The 23,538-nt window shown below is 40.6% G+C and overlaps 1 protein-coding gene across 1 annotated transcript in view; it reads right to left on the bottom strand.

The window, feature by feature from the left end:
- faf1 (Fas (TNFRSF6) associated factor 1) overlaps positions 1–23,538 on the bottom strand; it is a 339,764-nt gene that overhangs the window by 56,311 nt on the left and 259,915 nt on the right. Inside the window, exons 14-15 of the mRNA XM_059984260.1 lie at positions 14,757–14,893; positions 14,234–14,322 (exon numbers count right to left, since the gene is read on the bottom strand). Coding sequence (XP_059840243.1) covers positions 14,234–14,322; positions 14,757–14,893 — 226 coding nt within the window. The remainder of the gene's footprint in view (positions 1–14,233; positions 14,323–14,756; positions 14,894–23,538) is intronic.

The raw sequence follows: 23,538 nt of genomic DNA, 5'->3' as shown, positions 1-23,538 counted from the left end.
TCAGAACTTGCATTCTGTTCCCTTTATCAAAGATTTTAATATTTTGAATCAACGTTATTTCTTCTTACCAAAGTAAAAGAGCTTTATTGGGGCAGGATGATGGAAATAAAGAGAAAGGCTCTGATTTTAATGAACATATCAGCTTAATATTTATTTGCTGCAGCTACAAAAAAAGTATTTTAATTCCCAGATCTCAATAAATTAGTCAACATGAAAACAGGCCCTTCGGCTCTCAAGTTGTCCACCTAGAACATACTTCCAGTAATCCCATTTTATTCTACCCACTTTCCCCTAGATTCTACCATTCTCAACGCATTCAGGGTAACTTACAGGAGTCAACTGACTGACCAACCTACATGACACTGGGATGTGGAAGTAGCACACCTCCAATGCCATATTTAAGTTTGCTGACATTACTGTTGTTGGCTGTACCAAAGGTGGTGACAAATCAGTAAATAGGAGGAAAACTGAACATCAGACAGACAGACATACTTTATTGATCCCGAGGGAAATTGGGTTTCGTTAGTCGCACCAATCAAGAATAGTATAGAAATATAGCAATATAAAACTATAAATAATTAAATAATAAGTAAATTACGCCAAGTGGAAATAAGTCCAGGACCAGCCTATTGGCTCAGGGTGTCTGACACTCTGAGGGAGGAGTTGTAAGGTTTGATGGCCACAGGCAGGAATAACTTCCTATGACGCTCAGTGTTACATCTCAGTGGAATGAGTCTCTGGCTGAATGTACTGCTGTGCCTAACCAGTACATTATGGAGTGGATGGAAGATATTGTCCAAGATGACATGCAACTTGAACAGCATCCTCTTTTCAGACACCATAGTCAGAGAGTCCAGTTCCACCCGACCAACATCATTGGCCTTGCGAATGAGTTTGTTGATTCTGTTGGTGTCTGCTACCCTCAGCCTGTTGCCTCAGCACACAACATTAAACATGATAGCACTGGCCACCACAGACTTGTAGAACATCCTCAGCATCGTCCAGCAGATGTTAAAGGACCTCAGTCTCCTCAGGAAGTAGAGACGGCTCTGACCCTTCTTGTAGACAGCCACAGTGTTCTTTGACCAGTCCAGTTTATTGTAAATTCGTATGCCCAGGTATTTGTAATCCTCCACCATGTCCACACTGACCCCTTGGATGGAAACAGGGGTCACCGGTGCCTTAGCCTTCCTCAGGTCCACCACCAGCTCCTTAGTCTTTTTCACATTAAGTTGCAGAAGATTCTGCTCACACTATGTGACAGTTTCCCACCGTAGCCCTGTACTCTGCCTCATCTCCCTTGCTGATGCATCCAATTATGGCAGAGTCATCAGAAAACTTCTGAAGATGGCAAGACTCTGTGCAGTAGTAGAAGTCCGAGGTGTAGATGGTGAAGAGAAAGGGAGACAGGACAGTCCCCTGTGGAGCCCCAGTGCTGCTGACCACTCTGTCTGACATACAGTGTTGCAAGCACACGTACTGTGGTCTGCCAGTCAGGTAATCAATAATCCATGACACCAGGGAAGCATCCACCTGCTACACTGTCAGCTTCTCACCCAGCAGAGCAGGGTGGATGGTATTGAACACACTGGAGAAGTCAAAAAACATGACCCTCACAGTGCTCGCCGGATTGTCCAGGTGGGCGTAGACACGGTTCAGCAGGTAGATGATGGCATCCTCAACTCCTAGTCAGGGCTGGTAGGTGAACTGGAGGGGGTCTAAGTGTGGCCTAACCATAGGCCGGAGCTGCTCTAGAACAAGTCTTCATGATGTGGGAGGTCAATGCCACTGGTCTGTAGTTATTGGAGCCACTGGGGCACGGCATCTTCGGTACAGGGACGAGGCAGGACGTCATCCACAGCACAGGAACCCTATGGAGACTCAGGCTCAGGTTGAAGACATGGTGAAGTACTCCACATAGCTGGGGGGCACAGGCTTTGAGCACCCTGGGGCTGACACCATCCGGGCCTGTAGCCTTGCTTGGGTGGAGACGTTTCAGCTGACTTCTCACCTGTTCAGCTGTGAAGTCCACTGTGGTGGTTTCAGGTGGGGGAGGGGTATAGTCATGAGAGCAGGGTGGGGGCGCTGTGAGGAGGGGAGAGTGGAGTATGTGTTGGTTGGGGACCAACAACAGATGAATCATGTGGGGGATGGGCAGGGGCCACAGTGTCAAATCTGTTGAAGAACAGGTTCAGTTCGTTGGCCCTGTCCAAACTGCCTTCAGCTCCTCTGTTGCAAGTTTGCCAGAACCCACTGATGGTCCTCATCCCACTCCAGACCTCTCTCATGTTGTTCTGCTGGAGTTTCCACTCAAGCTTCCTCCAATACCTGTCTTTAGCCTCCCTGATCTTGGCTTTCAAGTCCCTCTGTATTGTCCTCAGCTCCTCCCTATTTCCATCTCTAAACGCCCTCTTTTTAGCATTCAGGATGTCCTTAATGTTCTTTGTTACCCATGGCTTGTTATTTGAATAACAAAAGACAGTTCTTGCCAGAGCATTGTAGTCCACACAGAAGTTGATGTAACCAGTGATGTACTCTGTAAGCCCATCAATGTCCTCCCCATGTGGCTCACAGAGTGCCTGCCAGTCTGTCACTTCAAAACAACCCTGGAGTGCCTCATAAGCCTCCCCCGACCATTTCCTCACTGTCCTCGAGGTTGCATGGTTGCCAGGCTGAGTGGTGCTACGATAACAACCTCTTAATTCAATGTCAGCAAGGGGAAGGAGCTGATTATTAACTTCAGAAGGAGGAAACCGAATGTCCATGAGCCAGTCCTCGTTGGGGGATCAGAGCTGGAGAGGGTCAGGAACTTTAAATTCATTGGCATCATTATTTTAGAAGACCTGTCCTGGGCCCAGCATGTGAATGCAATTACAAAGAGAGCACGGCAGCACATCTACTTCCTGAGAAGTTTGCGTAAAGTTGGCAAGACATCTAAAGCCTTGACAAACTACTATAGATATGTACAGTTAAGTATACTGACTGGCTGCATCACAACTTGGTGTGGAAATACCAATGCCCTTGAATAGAAAATTTGACAAAAAGTAGTGGATATGGCCCAGTCCATCATGGGTAAAGCCCTCCCCATCACTGAGCACATCTGTATGGAGAGTTGTTGCAGGAGAGCAGCTTCCATCATCAGGGAACCCCAGGGTCACTCTCTTTTCTTGCTGCTGCCATCAGGTCGGAGGCACAGGAACCTCAGGACTCACATCACCAGGTTCAGGAACAGTTATTACACCTCAACCATCAGGCTCTTGAGCCAGAGAGGATAACTTCACTCAACTTCACTTGCCCCATCACTGAACTGTTTCCACAACCTATGGACTCACTTCCAAGGACACTTCATCTCATGTTCTTGGTATTTATTGCTTATTTATTTATTATTATTATTTGTTGTTCTTTATTTTTGTATTTGTACAGTTAGTTGTCTTTTGCACACTGGTTGTCCAGTCTTTGACTGAATCAGTTATAGTGTTATGAATGTACCACAGCTCTGAGGGGCCGAAGGGTGCGGGGTAGCCCCCTCCTTTGTGAGAATCGCAAGATCACTATTGAGTCAGTTCAGGAGACCCAGGAAATGAGAGAGAGACGTGCGGAATGTCTCGTTTCCCCGGCGATGTAAAACTACGGGACATGGCCATTGTGTCCGGAAGGCGAATTTGTGGATTAGAGACTATGCTACGTGAATGCCCTCAGGCAAAGTGGGCTGGTTGAGGGAGGGATTGCATCACCCCCAACCTGACTGACATCTGTGACCCTGCGAGTCAGGATAAAAGAGGGTCTGTAGGAACAACCCCTCAGATGCACCAGAAGAAATGTTAAGCGACCACGTAATAGCAGGAAGTCATTTGAAGGAGGCCACTTGTGTTCAGTTCCGTTGCTGGAACTGGTGGCTGGAACCACGGAAAACGGCTTTTAGCTGACAACGGGGAAACCCACTCCCTTGACTCAACGGATTGGCATCATAAAAGACCTGGGCAAGTTTTAAACCGCCTCTCGCTTAAACCCAAAACGCTGCAGCTTGAACGAACTAACAGTGACTATTATATTTCCATCGGACAATACATTATCCCCTAGACAACGATAAAGCTATTTCTTATTGGTTATTATTATACCCGCGCTTTAGATTTAGTATTGACGACGTACATTATATGTATATTTGCATTAATCTTATTTTTGTGCCCCTTTATCAATAAATACTTTTAAAAATAGTACCATCAGACTTCAACGGACCTCTCTATCTTTGCTGTTAAGTGACCCAGTTACGGGGCTTCGTAACAATAGTTATTCAATTTATTGAGCATGCCCACAAAATATGAATTCAGGGTTGTATATGGCAACATATATGTACTTTGATAAGAAATTTACTTTGAACTTTCGACTTTGAATCTAAAGCACCTGGAGGAAACCAACATGGTCACTGGAAATGGGCAAACTCTATGCTAACAGCAGCTGAGGTCAGGATTGAACCTGGATCACTGGAGCTATGAAGCAACAGCTCTATGAACTGTGCTAATATTCTCTGCACCATACATTTGGCAATACATATTATACATTGCTTTAATAATCTTTTCAGAATATTCCAAAGCATTTTATTGCCATTGGAAAAGTAACTGCACTTGCAGTGCTGGAAATCCAAGTTCCTATATAATGGAGGGATAATATTGGCCAAGACACTGGGATAATTCAGTTCCTTTGTTTTTTGTAATCATGCCATGAGATATTCAAATTACTCATTATCCTTTGATGAATAAGTAGTATTTCTTGGTGCCCTCTTCTCACATTTATGTATTTATTGAGATACAGCACAGAATATACCTTTTTGGTCCTTCGAGCCGTGCCGCACTGCAACTCTAATTTAACCCTAGCCTAATTGTGGGACAATTTACAGTGATCAATTAACCTAATAACTGGTACATCTTCGGATTATGGCAGGAAACTAGAGCACCCGGAGAAAACCCACACAATCTACAGGGAGGACGTACAGACTCCTTAGATGACTTCAGACTCCGATGCCCTGAGCTAGGAAAGCATTGTGCTAACCAGTACGCTACCGTGATGCCCACTGAATATTATTGCTTCACTTTCATGTCACCCATAATGAAAATGGCCATCTAATTATGCCAAATGGGAAAAAAATATTTCCTGATTTAATCTCTCCTGGTCACTTATCTTGTAGTCTCTTCACGTTCACTGCTCAGGAAGCAAATGCAGGAACATAAGCAGCCATAGAGATTAGTTAACACAGCCCAGTGCATCACAGGCATAACCCTCCTTACCATCAGTAGCATCTACAGGAAGATCTGCCTTGAGAAGGCAGATCCATCGCAAAGCTCCCCACTATCTTGCAGCTACCATTGGGCAGGAAGTACAGAAGCCTGAAAACCTACACCATCAAGTTCAAGACAGCTACTTCCCTTCAATAACTTGGCTCTTGAACAAATCGGCACAACCGTAATCATTACAATTTAGAAGCACTGTGTCATTCCGAAGGGTCTCGGTTTGAAACGTCAACTGTACTTTTTTCCTTAGATGCTGTCTGGCCTGCTGAATTCCTCCAGCACTCTATGTGTGTGTTGCTGTGACTACTTTGATCACTTTGCACTAAAATGGACCTCATTTTTTTTTTAGTTCTAAATGAGTTCTTGTAAAAACTGTAAAATTTATGTTTAACTCACCAATCATGGATGCATGGAACAGGCCATACGACCAACCCTCACACTTGCTAATAATTTCACTTCTTTTGTTTCACATCTAACCAATATGAAAACCTTTGATGATGTCTCTTAGCTTTATCCTTTATTATTTTAGGGGTAAACAGGGGGATTAACTTCCTATGCACCCCAAGCAGGGTTGGCCTATTTCCAGTTTCCACTCAAATAGCAGTCACATCTCTTCAGTCTCCATTTCAATAATCTTACAGAGAGTTGGGATCAGAATGAATTTCTAAGTATCAGGCACAAGTTCTATATTTATTTATTATTGGTGCACAGAGACTGTTAGAGATCTCAGAAATGAGTCTCACTCAGCTGAAGTCTTCCCACCACTCAGCAGTTGCACCAGAAAATCTCTGCAGAACTGGTTTGCTGAAATCACAGCATCTCACAGACATAAGAGATTGTTCAGATGATGGCAATCCAGAGCAACATACCAAAAATGCTGGAGGAACTCGGCAGTTTAGGCAGCATTCATGGAAAGGAAAAAAAATCAATGTCTTGGGCTGAGAGCCTTCATTATTTGTGTGCATTGCTCACTGACACAAAGACTGGAAGATTCCTTTCTCAACAGCATAATGAGGACTAGTTTTGCAAGCAAACACGTGACTGAAAGATGGCCAGATCAATAATCAACAAGTTACTCTACCAATCCAACCACCTTCCAACCAGTAAGTAAAAGTATTTGCAGTCACTCCAGCAATTGCCAGCTGCTGGAATGATTGAAGTGATACTTTAATTTTAGCTCTGACCAGTATGATTTCATTTTATCTTTTCTTGCACACAGGAAGACTTAACATCTCAAGTTCTCTCCTTTCTAGTATTCCTTTCTAATAGGTTCTCTTTGGATTAAATTTGCATCCAAGTGCTTCAGTTTCTGAGTTTATTTTGAACTCTATGACCAATGCAACATATGTAGAATAAGTAGTTGATGATATTGATCCTTATTGCAATGCTGACTTCGACAGCGGCGACACGCAGCACATGTAGAAGGACATCCAGGACACCATCACCTGACTGTGCAGGTGATGCCTTCCTCCCAGATGCGCTGAATAACTTCTACGCCCGTTTTGAGGCAAAAAATGACAAGGCAGCAAGGAAGTCCACCCCTCCTACAAATGACCAGGTGTTGCGTCTCACTGTGGCCGATGTGAGAAGAACCCTGTGCAGGGTCAACCCACGGAAGGCTGCTGGACCAGACAATATTCCTGGTAGAGTGCTCAGAGGATGTGCAGATCGGCTAGCTGATGTTCTCATTGACATCTTCAACATCTCCCTGAGCAGCGCCACCGTTCCAACGTGCTTCAAGGCCGCCACCGTCGTCCCTGTACCCAAGAAGTCTTCAGTGTCCTGCCTAAATGACTATCGTCCTGTTGCACTTACATCCATCATCATGAAGTGTTTCCAGAGGCTCGTCATGAGACACATCAAGACACTGCTGCCCTCCTCACTGGATCCACCGCGGTTCGGGTACCGTCCCAACCGTTCTACAGATGACACCATTGCCATCACCCTCCACCTGGCCCTAACCCACCTGGACAAAATGACACGTATGTTCGGATGCTGTTCATAGACTTCAGTTAATCATTTAACACAATCATCCCTCAGAAGCTGATTGAAAAGCTGAGCCTATTGGGCTTGAACACCTCCCTCTGCAACTGGATATTAGACTTCCTGACTCGGAGACCTCAGTCAGTCCGAATCGGGAGCAGCATCTCCAACACCATCACAATGAGCACGGGGTCTCCCAGGGCTGTGTGATCAGTCCACTGCTGTTCACTCTGCTGACCCACAACTGTGCTGCAACACACAGCTCAAACCATATCATCAGGTTCGCCGATGACACGACCGTGGTGGGTCTCATCAGCAAGAACGACGAGTCAGCTTACAGAGAGGAGGTGCAGCAGCTAATGGACTGTAGCAAAGCCAACAACCTGTCTCTGAATGTGAACAAAACAAAAGAGATGGTCGTTGACTTCAGGAGCACTGAGCGACCACTCCCCGCTGAACATCGACGGCTCCTTGGTAGAGATCGTTAAAAGCACCAAATTTCTTGGTGTTCACCTGGTGGAGAATCACACCTGGTCCCTCAACACCAGCTCCATAGCAAAGAAAGCCCAGCAGCGTCTCTACTTTCTGCGAAGGCTGAGGAAAGTCCATCTCCCACCCCCCCATCCACATCACGTTCTACAGGGGTTGTATTGAGAGCATCCTGAGCAGCTGCATCACTGCCTGGTTCGGAAATTGCACCATCTCGGATCGCAAGACTCTGCAGCGGATAGTGAGGTCAGCTGAGAAGATCATCGACGCCTCTCTTCCCGCCATCATGGACATTTATACTACACGCTGCATCTGCAAAGCAAACAGCATTATGAAGGACCCCACGCACCCCTCATACAAACTCTTCTCCCTCCTGCCGTCTGGGAAAAGGCACCAAAGCATTCGGGCTCTCACGACAAGTCTATGTAACAGTCTCTTCCAAGCATCAGACTCCTCAATACCCAGAGCCTGGACAGTACTGCCTTATTGTCCTGTTTATTATTTATTGTAATGCCTGCACTGTTTTTGTGCACTTTATGCAGTCCTGGGTGGGATTGTAGTCTAGTGTAGTTGTTTTTTTTTTCTCTGTGTTGTTCTTTTTACATAGTTCAGTCTAGTTTTTGTACTGTGTTATGTACCATGGTCCTGAAAAACATCTCATTTTTACTGTGTACTGTACCAGCAGTTATGGTTGAAATGACAATAAAAGTGACTTGACTTGACTGAACTTTAAAAATGCCAAATTGAGCAGTATCACCCACGTAACAGAAAAACCAGTATTTAGCAATGTAAAGAACAATTTTACCCAGATATCTAAATGCTACCTATGTTAAATTAAGGTACCTTCAATGATTTGCTAATTTATTTGAAATTGAGATGGCATTATGCTGGGAGAATTGAATAGCAAGAAGAATGCCTCATTCAGTGGGATACTAAAGAGCCCTTAATATAGAAGAAATAGGGGTACTGGAAGCAGTTTGTTGAGCTGCTGCAAACTGACAGGATGCAGCATGACAGGAACAAGGATGAACAAATATGTTCTAAAGGGCAGATGGAAGACAGGGAGGGCAAAGGGTTCAGGCCAGGATCCTTTTCAATTAGAATTTCTCGAAGAATATTCAGGAGACACTTTAACAGTATTTTCCTTTATTAAAACAAGGTGCAGACTTTGCTTCAATCAGCATTTGTCAGCTTCATCTGATTCTAGCCACAGATCGTAGTTAAAACACACTGCAGAAGTTTTTGGCAAGTTATTAAATGCACAATTTTAACATTATTTACTGAAATTATAAGGATTATTTCTAAGCTTCAGGTGAAGCAATGGGACTTATCGTGCTTACGTCTTGCTGACTGTTCCAGATATCAGTAACAAGTGCAACCAAGCCTATGCCAATGCTGAATTCAAGCATCAAAGCATAGATACATGGGAAAAATACATCTTGCAACAACATTTATTTGAATAGGAATGTACAACAAAATGTAACTTCTATTTACTTATTTTGATTTCACAATGTTTTAATTAAGTTTTGATTCTTTAATTAAATTGTAATCTATCTTTTCTTTGGAAAAGCATAAGAGTACGTATACCTGAACTGTCTTTAAAGTCATCTGAGAACTTAATAAACTAAGGACTAGCATCTTATTTTCCATCTGGGCATGTTGCAGCTTTCTAGGGCCGCTATTGAATGCAGTGAGTTTGGGTAACTCGCTTTCATTGGTTCTATAAGGCTAGATCCGTCGTTGGTTGCCTTCTATTTTCTCTCTCCACTGACACTGCCTGATTTAATGGTGCATTCCTACAACATTGATCTACATTCAGTTTTCATAGGCACTTTTGTTTGTTTTCTCTCTGAAACTTCCTTCATTAATCAACCAACAGATTCCTAAATAATTCATCATCACAGCAAACTTGGCTTCAATTTACCGGAGATATTGCCTTTGCTTAATCCATACTTCCTCATTTTTCCCTGCATGTTAACATTAACATCTTCTTCATTCCCAATTCCAATGAAGAGTATTTGATATGAAAGACTAACTTGGTTTTATCTTTCCATAGACGATGCCTGACCTGAAGAAAATTTGTAGTACAGGTAGTCCCCGAGTTACGAATGTCCAACTTATGGACAACTCGTAATTACGGACTGAGGAAGGAGAACACCGTCCGCCATTTTAAGTCGGATCGTGACGCCGTCCGTCATTTTAAGTCAGTGCTGTTGACACTGTGTTGACTGTTTAACTTTGTGCTTGGCTGAAAATTTTCTTAGTAAGATTCACCCTGACCCCGCCCCGTTTCGATCGGCTGGTGGCGCAGTGAGATAAGTGCCGGGCTTGAGAACGGAGGTTTCCGAGTTCGATCCAGTGACAGACCGCTCCAATGCTGGGTTGATGTTGAGCTCGCAACTCAACCTCGTAAAAAAACCACTGCCACTGTTTAAATTCCCATGTGGAATATTGTGGAGGATCAAATACCCAAACGCAGCACAGCCCCCACTCGTCCCATTTAGCCTGTCTCAGTGCGGTGGTCCTTAATTTACCCTGTGGACCTTGGGAGCTGACGGAGCTCGGGACCCGCCGCCCACAGTGTTTCTGTTCCATTGATGGGAAGCAATCACAATTGAAAATAAAGTGGAAATAAAGCGTTTGGAAAGAGGTGAAACGCCATCGGTCATTGGAAAAGCGTCAGTCGGTTACAGTCTAAAGCTACAGTTGGTTAACTATCGGAACAATTTTAAAGGATAACGGAGAAAGTAAGTATAATGGAGCATGTGAAAGGCCCTGCCTTGATGAAAACTACAACTATTACTAAGCAACGCAGTGGTTTAATTATTGGAATACATATGTTTTCTAAGAGTTTTATATGCATAGAAAAGTAAAAATATATATGATATACTAAGACAAATGTTTGACTAACTGACACTAAATAATACCGGATGTTCTTGTTCCGACTTACGTACAAATCCGACTTAAAGACGGACTCAGGAATGGAACTCGTTCATAACCCGGGGACTGCCTGTACTTTATTGTTTTGCATCAGATTTCAGCTTTTTTATGATTTTTTTTTACACCTACAGTTTTTTTTTTACATTTTCAATAGCTGAAATATTTTATATCAATTTAAATATGTTTAAGTGACTCTATAGATCAAGACCAAAAATGCATTCAGAATACAAATAGATTTCCCTGCAATCTTCCCTCTGTTGATGTTAAAATAGCTAGCCTTAAAATAACTGGCCTCAGCATCTTAGAGGAAGGATAAATAAACATATTTTGCTCCAAATATTATTCAGTAACTTTTGGTCCAAGGTGTACGCTTTGGCATAGAGCGAGAACAGGGCTGGATTTTTCATAATCCTGCATTTACTAATTTACACTTTTGAATAATTGCTTATTTAAAGTAGGAGACATAATTAGTATTCTGTGGCTAGTTTTAGTGAAGGAAAATAAATGAAGTTTTTTTAAGAAGTGCCAAACAATAAATCTCAGAACTGAGGGATACTCATGTGGAAACAAACATTAAATGTCTTAACTTGTTATAGTGAGCATCATATCCATGAAGACACAATAGGTAACTAGGAAATACTCCTTTTTAGCAGCTGCATCGGCTTCTCTTTCTCACCAAAGGGACTCCCAAAGATCTATCATTAATCCCTTGTTATGTTCCAATTACAAAAATAATACTCAAGTCAATCTCATCTCCAGATTTTAAACCCTCCACCACCTCCAAATTGTCAGACTACTTGACCAACATGCAGCACTGGATGAAAGGAAATTTCTATTATTAGAATATGACAGTTATTTTCTTTGGTTTTCTGGCCATCGACTCCATCCTTGTCTAAACACAAGACAGATGTGCGTGTGAGGGGGAGGGGGCTTTGGGGTTCTAATGTTTTTCTGTCTTTCATTCTTTGGGGTTTTCTCCTGTTTTGTGCACATCTGCAAAGAGCAAGAATTTCAGGTTGTATACTGTATACATTCTCTGATATTAAATGGAACTAATGAACTATTGAGATTTCTTGGAACTCTGAGCTTCAGGCCATATTGCAAAGCCTTAATGAAGATTGCCCTTTTCCCCTTCTCTGTGAAATCACTCCACTCTACCCTGCCTTAGCTTATCTGCTATCAAGATCCTCATCCAGGCTTTTTTAAAAAGAAAAGTCTCACAATTTCTTTATATCTCTTCAGTCCTAGCTGTGTTCTACCATTCTAGCTTCTTTAAACATAATTTCCAAAACCATACTGCCCTCACTTTCAGCCAATCTCTGTTCATTCATTACTCCTATTGTTTCTTGCTGCAAATAATCCTCCAATTTTTAATCTCTCCTTGGTCTTATTGCCCCGTCTATCATTCTGCTCACCTCCAGTCTTGCAACTCTCCAAAATAACTAGCCGTGTATCTCCAAGTCTGGCCTCCTGATCTTTGCTAATTTTAACTGTTCCACCAATGTAGGCCATGCCTTCCACCGTCAGGACTTTAAATTCTAGAATTCCCTCTTGAAAATTTTCTAAATTTCCTTCATCAAGAAACTGCTTAAAATTTAACTCTTTGACCACTTATCTGTTATGCTAATTCCTGCATACCAACCACTGATTATTCACGTCAAACCAGTTCAAAGGGAGATAAAGACCTGGCCAGGAGCAACCTCAGCCATACAGGACGATTTTGAAAACACAGACTGGAGCATGTTCAGGGTGGCAGCTACCTACAGCCATCATATTAACATTGATGAGTATGCAAGATCTGTGACAGAAACACAGAAAACCTACAGCACAATACAGGTCCTTCGGCCCACAAAGCTGTGCCAAACAGGCTACATAGAGAAGAGCATTGAGGATGTCACTGTTATTAAACATATCAATGTGAGGGCAAATCAGAAGGTAGATGTCTGAGCACAGCTGTGAGATCGAATGCTGCCTCAGGCTTCAAGGCTGCCACCCATCATCCCAGTTTCCAAGAAGGTGTCAGTAATCTACCTTACAACTATCATCCAGTGCCAATGACATCAACAATAATGAAGTGCTTTGAGTGGCTGGTTATGGATTGCATTAAATCCCATCTTCCTGCTACATTGGATCCTTTCCAATTCACTTATTATTCAAATCAGTCCAGACGATGCCATAGCCTTTATACTGCACTTCATCCTTTCCCACCTGGAAAACAGAGCCTCATATGCCAGAAAGCTGTTTATTGACTTCAACTCAGTATTGAATATGATCATGTCTCAGAAGCTGGTGGGTAAACTGCCCTCATTGCTTCTCAGCACCTCTCTCTGTAACTGCATCCTGGACTTCTTGATGGAAAGACCACAGTCAGTCCATGCTGGTAGAAACATCTCATGCTGTGCCCTGATGCTACCCAAGGATGCGTGCTCAGTTTGTTGCTGATGCATGACTACACCACTAGATCCAGTTCAAACCAAAGTATCAAGTTTGCTGATGACACACCAGTGGCTGTCTTCATCAACAAGGACAATGAGACAGCATACAGCGAGGAGATAGAGCGGCTGGTAGAATGGCTTGAGCACAACTTAAGGCTCAATGTGGATAAGACGAAAGAGATGATTGTGAACTTTAAGAAGGTGTAGTCTGATCACTCTTCACTGTGCTTACATGGTTCCTCTGTGGAGAGAGTTAGGAATACCAAGTTTCTGGGGATGAACATAATGGATGATCTCACCTGGTCTCTCTTTAGTCAAGAAAGCACAACAGCATCTCCACTTCCTGAGGAGACTGGAAGGGAGTGAGACTCCCCTCCCATTTTAACCAACTTTTACAGGAGCACCATCAAGAGTGCCCTGACTAGCTGCATCACCATCTGGTATGGGAAATGCAAGGCATCTGACCTCAAGTCCCTACAAAGGATTATGACGACTGCTGAAAGGGTCATCAGGGTCTCTCTTCTACCCATTAGAGATATTTATCAGGAGCGTTGCATAAGCAGAGCCTTTAGCGTTGTCAATGATCCCTCTGACCCCCCCCCTGCCCCCCACCTTCATGCAGGAGGTACCATAGTATTGGATCAAGAACTAGTAAAATGGGAAATAGCTTCTTCGCCTAGTTCGTAAGACTACTGAATTCTCTACTATCTCGTATGAATCTCATCATGTGGTCTCATCACATATGAAGTGCCAGTAGCGCAATACTGTTTACTTCTGAATTAGTATTGTATATGTACCTGAGTACGTTAATTTATTTATAGTAATTTTACTTTATGTGTTATGTGCGAGTTATACTGTATATACTCTGTTGTGCACCTTGGTCCAGAGCAACTTTGTTTCATTTGGGGTATACATGTGTACAATTGAATGACAGCAAACTGAACGAACTTGACCAAATCTTTGGTCACTTGCACTATTATTCCAGGGCGGAGAAAGTTTGTTGTCAATGCTCCTTTGAAGCAACTTGTGATGTTTTGCTATATTAAAGGTCCTTAAAATACAAACTGTTGTTTAAAATATGACTTTCTCAGTCTGTTTTACCTCATCCCTTATATCCTCTTGTTGTTGAGCTGCAAAGATCTCCGTGGCATTCATCAGCCGCATCATTAAATCATCTACTGTTGTGTTACCTAGCAACAAAGGAACACAATTGAGCTTTAAGTTATTAAGATTACTGAATGTTTAATAGAGGGAAGCAATTCCAGCTTTCATTAGAAAAGCATTAACAAGTGGCACTGTTAAAAAGGGTATGAATTCAAGATTAGACTGAATAGATTCCTTCTGAGTACCAACATAGCTATTTTTAAATCATATACTTGCACTTACTTGCTTCTTACAATTAAAGGAGGAACAATTTGGAGGGATTAGACACTATGGTGAAAATCTTGAAAAGATAAACTTAGCATGAAGCATTTTGACATGCAATTTAATGACATAGATACTTAACAAAAAAGGCACCCTATTCAAATGTTGTCATGGATCCATATAAGAATGAACATGTTGAAAAACTGATGGCTTTTATGCAAGTTGTATCCAAAAATATCAATCTTGTTCTTTAAATTACCTTGAATCACATTCAAAACTTCATTTGATGATCTTTTTCCCATTATAATAAGTAGAAGTGGAAATTGATCTGTTTTATATGTTCGAATTGTCTGCGCCACAACACTTCCAAAATGCCTTGTGCACATGCTCAGAATCCTGTAGGAAGAGGTAAAAGCAGTTAGGCCAAATAATGCATTCAAAGGTGACCTCGGATCTAATGAAAAGGATGAAAATTCATTTTGCAATGAATTACAATTAGTCTAAATATTACTTTATCCAAATCAGCTTTGAAAAGAGTCATATCTACAAAATTCTTTTTATCATACAAAGTTGGCATGAAATTTGTAAGATTCTACACTACAATTAGAATTCCTTTGCTACCATCACTTTACATATGTCACAATTGGTTTCTTTACTGTTGTACTGTGGACTAGTAAAATACAATAGGGTGAGTTTAAAAGAAGTGAGCGGGGTAGACAGCACATTTTGCACATCACAATCCTAAGGAGACACCAGATTGTGTAAAGGAAGAGAAAGTTTAAAGGAAGTGAGGGGGGACGGTCGGAACACTTTGCTTGCCACAATCCCAAGGAGACATCAGATTGTGTGGAAGTGGAGAGTTTAAAAGAAGTGAGTGGGAGCAGTTGACAAATCTTGCACTCTACAGTCCCTGAGAAAACACTGGATTGTGCATAATTGATCACTTGGCAAGATCCAAAAAAAAATTTGGTTTAAGTGAGGGGCTGTTGTTAGTGTGGGGATATGAGGATTTGGTTCATTTCTTGAACCCTGTATGAGGCTATTGCAGAGATAGTTAAAGCATCCTTTGCCATGGGTGAGGTGCCAGAAGATTAGAGAATAATCAATGTTGTTTTGTTGTTTAAAAAAGGCTCTAAGAATAAGCCAGGAAATTATAAACTGGTTAACCTGACATCAATAGTGGGAAAGTTATTGAAAGGTATTCTAAAGGATCAGATACATAAGTATTTGGATAGACAGGGACCGATTAGGGATAGTCAACAAGGCTTTGTGCATGGTAAGTCGTGTCTAACCGATCTCAGAGTTTTTTTGAAAACCTAACCAGGAAAGTTACTGAAGGCAAGATAGTGGATGTTATCTGCATGGACTTTAGCAAGGTCTTTGACAAGGTCCTGCATGGGAGGCTGGTCAAGAAGATTCAGTCACTTGGTGTTCAAGATAAAGTAGTAATTTGGATTAGATATTCGCTTTGCAGAAGAAGGCAGAGAAAGGTTGTAGATGGTTGTCTCTCTGACTGGAGGCCCGTGACTAGTGGTGTGCCACATGGATTGGTCCTTTGTTGTTTGTCATCTATATCGATGGTCTGGATGATAATGTGGTAAACTGGATCAGCAAATTTGCAGATGACACCAAGGTTGGGGGTGCACTGGACAGTGAGGAAGATTATCAAAGCTTGCAACAGGATCTGGACCAGCTGGAAAAATGGCTGAACAATGGGAGATGGAATTTAATGTAGACAAGTGTGAGTTGTTGCACTTTGGGAAGCCCAGCCATGGTAGCTCTTACATAGTGAGCAGTAGGGCACTTAGGAATGTGGCAGAACAGAGGGATCTGGGAATACATATCCATAATTCCTTGTCATAATTACAAACGTTTGTAGATAGGACCATAAAGAAAACTTCTGGCACAATAGCCTTCATAAATCAATATACTGAGTACAGTAGTTGGGATGTTATGTTGAAATTGTACAAGATGTTGATGAGGGCCAATTTGTAGTACTGTGTCCAGGTTGAGTCACCTACCAACAGGAAAGATGTAAATAAGATTAATAGAGTACAGAGAAAATTTACAAGGATGTTGCTGGGACTTGAAGACCTTAGTTAAAAGGAAAGGTTGAATAGGTTAGGAATTAATTCCCTCGAACATAGATGATTGAGGGTTGATTTGATAGAAGTTTATAAAATTATGAGGGGTATAGATAGGGTAAATGCAAGCAGGCTTTTTCCATGGACGTGCGTGAGACTACAGCGAAAGGTTATGGATTAAGAGTGATTGATGAAATGCTTAAAGGGAATGTGAAGGGGAACTTTTTCATTCAGAGGATCAAGCTGCCAGCACAAGAGGTGATTGTGAGGTCAATTTCAACATTTAAGAGTAACTTTGATAGGTATGTGGATGGGAGGGGTATGGAGGGCTATGGTCCAGGTTCAGGTCCATGAGATTAGGCTGATTAATGGTTCGGCATGGACAAGATATGTCGAAGGGACTGTTTCTGTGTGTTCTACAACTATGAGACAACACTGATTTTTTAAAAATTACTGACTGAAACTTAAAAAAATATTCATCTAAAACCTGGAACCAGGATAGCACAGGAACAGGCCCTTTGACCCACAATGTCTGTGTCCACCATGATGTCAATTTAAACTAATCCCGTCTGCCATTATCTATATTGCTGTATTCACTGCCTGTTCATGTACCTGTCTCTTAAATGTTGCAGTTATGTCTGCTTCCACCATCTCTCTTGGCAGCATGCTCCAGGCAAACAGCACTCTCTGTGCAGAAAGAAATTGCAAATCTCCCTTAAACTTTCTCCCTTAAATCTATGCCTTTTAGCATTTGATATTTCCACCCTGGAAAAGGAGACTCTAACCATCCACCCTACTATTTCTTCACATTATTTTATATACTGTACTTCTATCAGGTCACCTCTCAGCCTCTGACGCTCCAGTACTATATTAGCTTTAACCTCTTCTTAGAACTAATACTCTCTAATCCAAGGAAACCTTTTAGTGGATCTCTTCTGTACCCTCTTCAAAGCCTCTGCATTCTTCTTTTAATGCAGCAACTAGAACTGCACACAATACTTCAAGTTGCAACATGCCTTCCTAAGCTTTATACTCAACACCCTGACCATTGGAGACAAGCAGTCATTACACTTTCTTAGGAAACCTACCGACTTGTGTTGCTACTTTCAAGGAGTCATGAATTTGAACACAATAAATTTCTGTACATCAATATTCTTAAAGGCCCTATCATTTACTTTGCATGTTGCTCTTCCACTTGACCTCCCGAAGTGCAAAATTTCACACTTGTCTGGATGAAACTCCATTTGCCGTTTCTTCATATAGTATTCTACTATATATACTTCTTCTGGACTATGATAACTGCAATCCACAGGCTGTAATTTTCCTTTTGGAGGTGTGCTTTTGAACTGTCTAAAATGCCTGATGTTTTTGCAGTCTCCTGCATGATTTGGCAAACAGAACTCATGAGAATGCAGGTACTTCCATCGCTATGGCAGCCATTGCTGGAGCAGATTTAAGGCTAGATGGAAGTGTCGGGCCTAACCAGAGATTGAAAAATGAACCAATGTTTATCCGATTTAAGTGATAAACCAGATTAAAAAGATTAAGGTGTTCAGGCTGAGGGCAGAGGATAAGCCAGTGCTCAACTCACTTCTCCATGTCAGGCAAGATTTGTACTTTGGAGTTGTTCAGTTCAATATTCATATGAAATAATTAAAACACAAAAATTATATAGGAGAGAAATGATCCTTAAATTAAAAACATTGGAAATGAATCATTTCCACCTGAATGAACAAATATTCAATGCTGGGAATGATCTCTTCCACTTTGTTTTATTAAAATAAATACAAACAACATGTAAAAATCAATTTCCCATGTTAATAGCAAAACAAGGAGAACATCATATCTATTTTATTTAACTTTAAAAATTCTTCTATGCAAAGCTAATGGTTTTTAAGACACATACTAACTAAATCACAATGGCTGAATCCCTTTATTTTTAAAGGCATTATAATGTTTTGAATATTTTGCAGTATATTTCATAACAGAGACTGAACACAAATGATCACCTGAGCATAAAAAACAAAATCAGATGTAGAAGACTGCCTTCATGAACCATATTTCATTTCATGTTCAGTTCCATGAAAATTTATCACACTGTTTTTTTCAAAACCAAATAGTAATTAATTTTAATCATCCCACCATTCTCTTTAACCATCCATTTACCTTGGTGATTACAAAACATTCAGAAAGACTATATTCAAAACTAAAATGTTACCATACCGTAATTGAAATTTTAATTACTTTGGATGAAGAAATAATCCATATTAGAACATTAAAAGTCATAATTACAGGTTTGAAAACTATATTTTAAACTGGAAATGCTTCTTACTTTTGTTTGATTATAAAATACAGAATTAAATAACCTCTTATATAATGGCACTTTACAAATGCAATTTTTCAAAAAAACTATCAAATTAATATAATTTTTCAGTTTGCTCTGATAGCAAATACAGACTCCAAAAGACAAACCTTTGGAATAAACATTCTGCAGAATTGCCTGTGCCACAGGCTTTAAAATTACCTAAAAAAAAAACCTGATGCTGGGAATAACCAGTTTTTGTTTGGCTCTCTCACTCTTGCCCAAATCAAGAGTCCCACACATTGACAGGTTTTTGTTTTTTTTTTAATTAGTTTTTTTAATACATTTTCTACATAACTACAGATAAAAAAAAACCCCAGATCAAAATGAAGGACATTGATACAGTGCAAAAATAAGCATACAATAACAAACTGATACAGAAAAAGATAATTGAAAAAGCACCCAAATTGAAGACAAGTAAAATTAGTGTCCTCCCCAAGCCCCACAACACAAAACAAAAAAAGGAAACTCCAGACCACCCACAACACAATATAGAGAATATAAATCAGAACAATCAAACCCCCAAACTGTGAATACGCTTAGCAAGAGAAGATATCAATGCCTACTACCAAAAGAAAAAGGAGCTGAAAGCAAGGGACCGAAAAATAAAACCTTAGTTAGGAGGAAGGTTATGAAAGTACTCAATAAAAGGTCCCCAGACCTTATGGAACTTTGTCCGAATTAAGAATTGAATAATGAATTTTTTCAAGGTCCAAGCAGGCCATAATATCATTAAGCCATTGAGCATGCATGGGCAGGGCAACATCTCTCCATCTAAAAAGGATTAAACGTCTAGCCAGGAGAGAGGCAAATGATAGTATTCGACACTTAGACGAACTCAGACGTAAATCTGTCTCACCCCAGAAACCGAACAGAGCAATTAAAGGGTTTGGTTCTAGGTGGTGATTCAGAATATACGATAATGTTATAAAGACATCTTTCCAAAATTTCTCCAAGCTAGGACATAACCAGTACATATGAATGAGAGAGGCCTCGCCCATTTTGCATTTATCACAAAGCGGACTGATGTTAGGGTAAAATTGAGATAGTTTAGATTTAGACATATGGGCTCTATGAACAATCTTAAACTGTAAGAGGCAATGGCGAGCACAAAGAGAGGTTGTATTAACTGATTTGAGAATCGAGTCCCAAGTCTCATCAGATAAGGAGGTATTTAAATCCTGCTCCCATGCTATTTTAATTTTATCCACAGGGGCACATCGTAAGGCTGCTAATTTATCTTGAATACTTGATATTAAACCTTTACCCAGTGGATTAATGGAAAGAAAAAAGTCCATAACATTTTTCTCAGGCATTTCAGGGAAGTTAGGAATTAAAGCAACAATAAAGTGTCTAATTTGGAGATATCTAAAAAAATGAGCATTGGGCAGATTGAACTTAGCAGAGAGCTGTTGGAAAGAAGTGAAGTGATTATCAATAAAAAGATCTTCAAAGCGTCTAATGCCTTTCCTATACCAATCATGGAATGCTGAGTCATACGTAGTGGGTAGAAAAAGGTGATTATGTACGACAGGGCTGGAAACGGAAAAACCATGGAAACCATAAAATTTCCTAAACTGAGCCCAAATACGCAAAGTGTGTCTAACAAGAGGATTAACTATTAATCTGGACAAACTACTAGGGAGTACATAGCTAAGAAGTGCAGAGATAGATAGTTCTTTAGTGGAGCTCAGCTCCATTGCCACCCAATTAGGGCACTTGGGTTGGCCATGGAAAAAAGACCAAAAGGTAGCACAATGTATATTGGCTGCCCAGTAATATAAACAAAAGTTAGGTAAAGCCTTGCCACCCTCTTTTTTAGGTTTTTGGAGATAGACTTTATTATTCTCCCACAGATATGACAAAATAATAGAGTATAAGGAATCAAAAAAAGATTTAGGAATAAAAATTGGGATTGATTGAAATAAGTATAAAAGTTTAGGAGAACATACATTTTAACAACATGAATATGATCTACCAAAGACATAGATAGAGGTGACCATTGTACCAGACTCTGTTTTATATTATATGCAAGATTGGCAAAATTTTCACGAAAGAGATCTTTAAACTTCCTTGTGACTGTAATCCCAAGATAGGTAAATTGATTGTGGACTACTTTAAAAGGGAGATCACGAAATGTTAATTCTTGTGCTTCTTTATTAATTGGGAAAAGTTCGCTCTTATGTAAATTAAGTTTATAGCCAGAGAACTGGCTAAACTGGTCAAACTGTGAAAACATTGGAGGTAAGGATGTAGATGGATTTGAAAGAAAAAGTAATAAGTCATCAGTATAAAGAGAAACTTTATGCTCAACACCCCCTCTTCAAATCCCGGTCAATTCAGGACAATTTCGAAATGCTATCGCCAAAGGTTCTATAGCCAAGTCAAAGAGAAAGGGACTTAAAGGGCATCCCTGACGGGTGCCATGTTTGAGGTTAAATAACTGGGATTTCTGAAAATTAGTTAAAACAGAGGCAGTAGGACACAAGTACAGCAATTTGATCCAAGAGATAAAACTTTGACCGAAGTCAAATTTTTCTAAAACTGCAAAAAGGTAAGTTCCACTCTGTACGATCAAATGCTTTCTCCGCATCAAGGGAAATAACACATTCAGGAATCCCAGTTGGAGGTGAATATAGAATATTGAATAAACGCCGAATGTTAAAAAAAGGAGACGGTTTTTAATAAAACCAGTTTGGTCATCAGAGACAATAGAGGGAATAACAGTTTCTAATCTATAAGCCAAAACTTTAGCCAAGATTTTGACATCAACATCAAGCAAAGAGATCGGCCTATACGAGGAACACTCTGTTGGGTCTTTACCCTTTTTTAATAAAAGAATAATAGATGCCTCATTAAAAGAGGGTGGCAATTTGCCGCAATTAAACGAGTCAGATAATACTGAGAATAACTGAGGAGAAAGAAGTGAGGAGAATGATTTATAAAATTCTACGGGGAACCCATCAGGTCCAGGAGATTTCCCTGAGGGCAATGCAGAAATTGCAAAAGATATTTCTTCTGATGATATAGGCGCATTAAGTTTGGCTTTAAAATCAGATGAAAGCGAAGGAATATTCAGATTATTTAAAAATTGATCAACAGAGATACTGTCATTCAAAGATTCAGAGGAATAAAGTCGAGAATAGAAATTTTTGAATGCGTCATTAATTTCTAAATGATCCAATGTAAAGTCACATTGACAGGTTTAAAAAGGTATTAAAATTACACTATAAATATCTGTTGGTATGAGCAGATTTCACATCTCAATGCATAAAGTCCACAACGGAACAAATGTAAACAGATGTTTCTTTCTTCCCAAGAATTCCAATTTAAAACTTAACCATAAGATACAGGAGCAGAATTAGGCCATTTGTCACTCGAGTCTGCTCCACCATTTGATCATTTTTCCCTCTCAACTCTATTCTTCTGCCTTCTGCCCCTTAATCTCTCACACCCTTACTAATCAAGAACCTATCAAGCTCCATTTTAAATATATCCAGTGATCGGGCCTCCATAGCCATTTGTGGCAATCATTTCCACAGATTCACTACCCACTAGCTGAAGAAATCCCTCTTCACTTCTGTTCAAAAGGTATGTCCTTCTACTCTGAGGCTGTGCTCTCAGGTTCTAGGTAGTTGCATCATTGTTCCATTGGAAACATTCTCTCTGCATCCCTACCTTTCAATATTCAGTAGGTTTCACAGACATCTTCCCTCATTCTTCTAAACTCCAACAAGAAGAGGCCCACAGCTATTAAAAGCTCCAGAAAGAGTAACATTCCATTTCCAGGATCATTCTCATGAACCTCCTCGGGAGTTCCTTCAATGTTAAGCGACCCAAAATTGGTCATGATATTCCAATAAGTTCTAACCAATGCCTTACACAGCCTCACCAGTACTTCCTTGCTTTTATATTCTAGTCCTCTTGAAATGAATGCTAATATTGCATTTGTTTTTCTTACTAATGATTCAGCCTGGAAGTTAACATTTAAGGAATCCTGCACTAGGACTCCCAATTCCCTTTGAACTTCTGATCCTGATTTTCTCCCTGTTTAGAAAAGAATCTATGACTTTATCCTTCTAAGTGCATGACCATACAATTCCATACATTGTATTTCATCTTCCACTTGCTTGCCCATTCTCTTAATCTGTCCAAGTCCTTCTACAAACTCCATACTTTCTCAACACAACCTGCCCCTCCACAAAACCTGTTTGGAAAGCCATAAATTCCATCATCTAATATCATTCACAATAGCTGACCCCTACGGAACACTACTCGTCACTGGCAGCGAACCGGAAACATCCCCTTTATCCCCACTCTCTTCGTTCTGCAAGCTTCAAATCTTCTGTCTATCAGTATCTTTCCTGTAATACCATGGGTTCTTTGCTTGTTTAGCAGCCTCACATGAGGCACCTTGTCAAAGGGCTTCTGAAAATCCAAGTAAACAACATCCACTCATTCTCCTTTGTCTATCCTGCCTATTACTTCCTCAAATTCCAACAAATTTGTCAGGCAAGACTTTGTCTTAAGGAAACCATGCTAATTTCTGCCTATTTTATTGTGCGCCTCCAAGTTCCTGAAACCTCATCCTTAAT

Source organism: Hypanus sabinus, chromosome 11 (assembly GCF_030144855.1).
Source record: "Hypanus sabinus isolate sHypSab1 chromosome 11, sHypSab1.hap1, whole genome shotgun sequence".
Classification (NCBI taxonomy): Eukaryota; Metazoa; Chordata; class Chondrichthyes; order Myliobatiformes; family Dasyatidae; genus Hypanus; species Hypanus sabinus.
This window is presented reverse-complemented; position numbering and strand designations above follow the sequence as displayed.